General features: G+C 52.6%; 1 protein-coding gene across 1 annotated transcript in view; it reads right to left on the reverse strand.

The window, feature by feature from the left end:
- Positions 1 to 212: 212 nt before the first annotated feature.
- Positions 213 to 1,319, reverse strand: part of PPTG_01163 (hypothetical protein) — a gene marked incomplete at both ends in the record, with an annotated part of 3,366 nt that continues 2,259 nt past the window's right edge. The window contains one exon of the mRNA XM_008892767.1: positions 213 to 1,305. Coding sequence (XP_008891015.1) covers positions 213 to 1,305 — 1,093 coding nt within the window. The remainder of the gene's footprint in view (positions 1,306 to 1,319) is intronic.

The following is a 1,319-nucleotide window of genomic DNA, read 5'->3' on the forward strand; positions in this document are numbered from 1 at the left end:
CTCGTGAACGATTCCAACGGTCTCATGCCACTGCGCGACGGAAATGGGAACTTGGGGACGAGTTTCCGAGCAAGCAGGTGGTTCAAGCGTACATGACTCCACAAGTGGATCGTTCTGAAGCTCGCTTCTCATGGAGTGCTCCGGATGTGGCAGCACTGCGCAACTACTGCGCTAATGCGTTTGGATGGGATCAACAGAAAAGTGATGGAGTGTTAAAGCCTCTTGAGGAGCCCTCCCGACAGTGTGTTGCCCAGATTCGTTGTGAACTTGAGATAGAAAATACGCGTACGGCCGTTGTATTTGCTCCAGTGAGCTTGCATGGATGTAATATACTCGCCAGAAGACAGAGTCAGTGTTTTTGCGGTGCCACCAGTGCCGCCATGTGAGAACGTCGTTGCGCTTGGTGCTGAGATCGAGATGCTTACTGCATCTACACGCGATCCCGATCGCAACGTGATGGATTTCACGGTTTGGCCTCCGGCTGCTGATGCAACGTCCGTGAATTGGTCTCCATGCGGTCCTCCAACAGCGTTGCTCAGACGAATCTCGTCGTTTAATGTCCAAGAAAAAGTGGATGATATCGGCGGATGGTCCGACAGCATAGCTCCATTGCTATCCAGGAAGGCAGCGTTCTCGTTATTCCACTTGTCAAGTGTTAGAGTGATGTAGTTATTGCCACGGAACATGATCTTGTCGACCACCTCACAATTGTTGGTCATTTTGTTTGCGTCACACACGATAGCATCCGCTCCTTTGGTCGGGTATACCCCGTTGCGAACGTATTCTACCCAGCCGTCCGTGAGACCAAGGCCTTCCACAAACTCCCGAATGGTATCGTCCGCACGAGTGTAGCGAGTGTTGGTGTCCCCCATGACGATGACAGCATTGTCAGCTGAGTTAGTAGTGATAAACTCACTGAGCTGGGCGAGGTTTGCCGCCCGAGCCACTTCGTCAGCAGCCGTGACACCCGCATCAGCGTGCAGGTTGTAGAGGTCAACTGTGACTCCATCGGCTAGCTGAATCTCGAGGAACGTAAAGCCCTTGGGGGTGAGGCAATCGGCACCATCAAACGTACTGCAGACACTCCACTTGGTGCGCGTCAAATCGGTGATGTTGCTGAACGAGAAGTTCGACAAAGTGTTGAGCCCATCACCGAATGGAATACCTCCGCTCGTTGCGGTTCGATAGAGGTGCGAGTTCTCCGAGTAGACATAAGCGTGGTAGTTGAAATCTTCCTGAACGTTCACAACGTCCCAATTGCTGATGCGCTTGCCGATCTCGATACTGTTCTCCGACGGGTTGCCACTCGACAAGATCGC

This window comes from Phytophthora parasitica (assembly GCF_000247585.1).
Source record: "Phytophthora parasitica INRA-310 unplaced genomic scaffold supercont2.1, whole genome shotgun sequence".
Taxonomy (NCBI): Eukaryota; Oomycota; class Peronosporomycetes; order Peronosporales; family Peronosporaceae; genus Phytophthora; species Phytophthora nicotianae.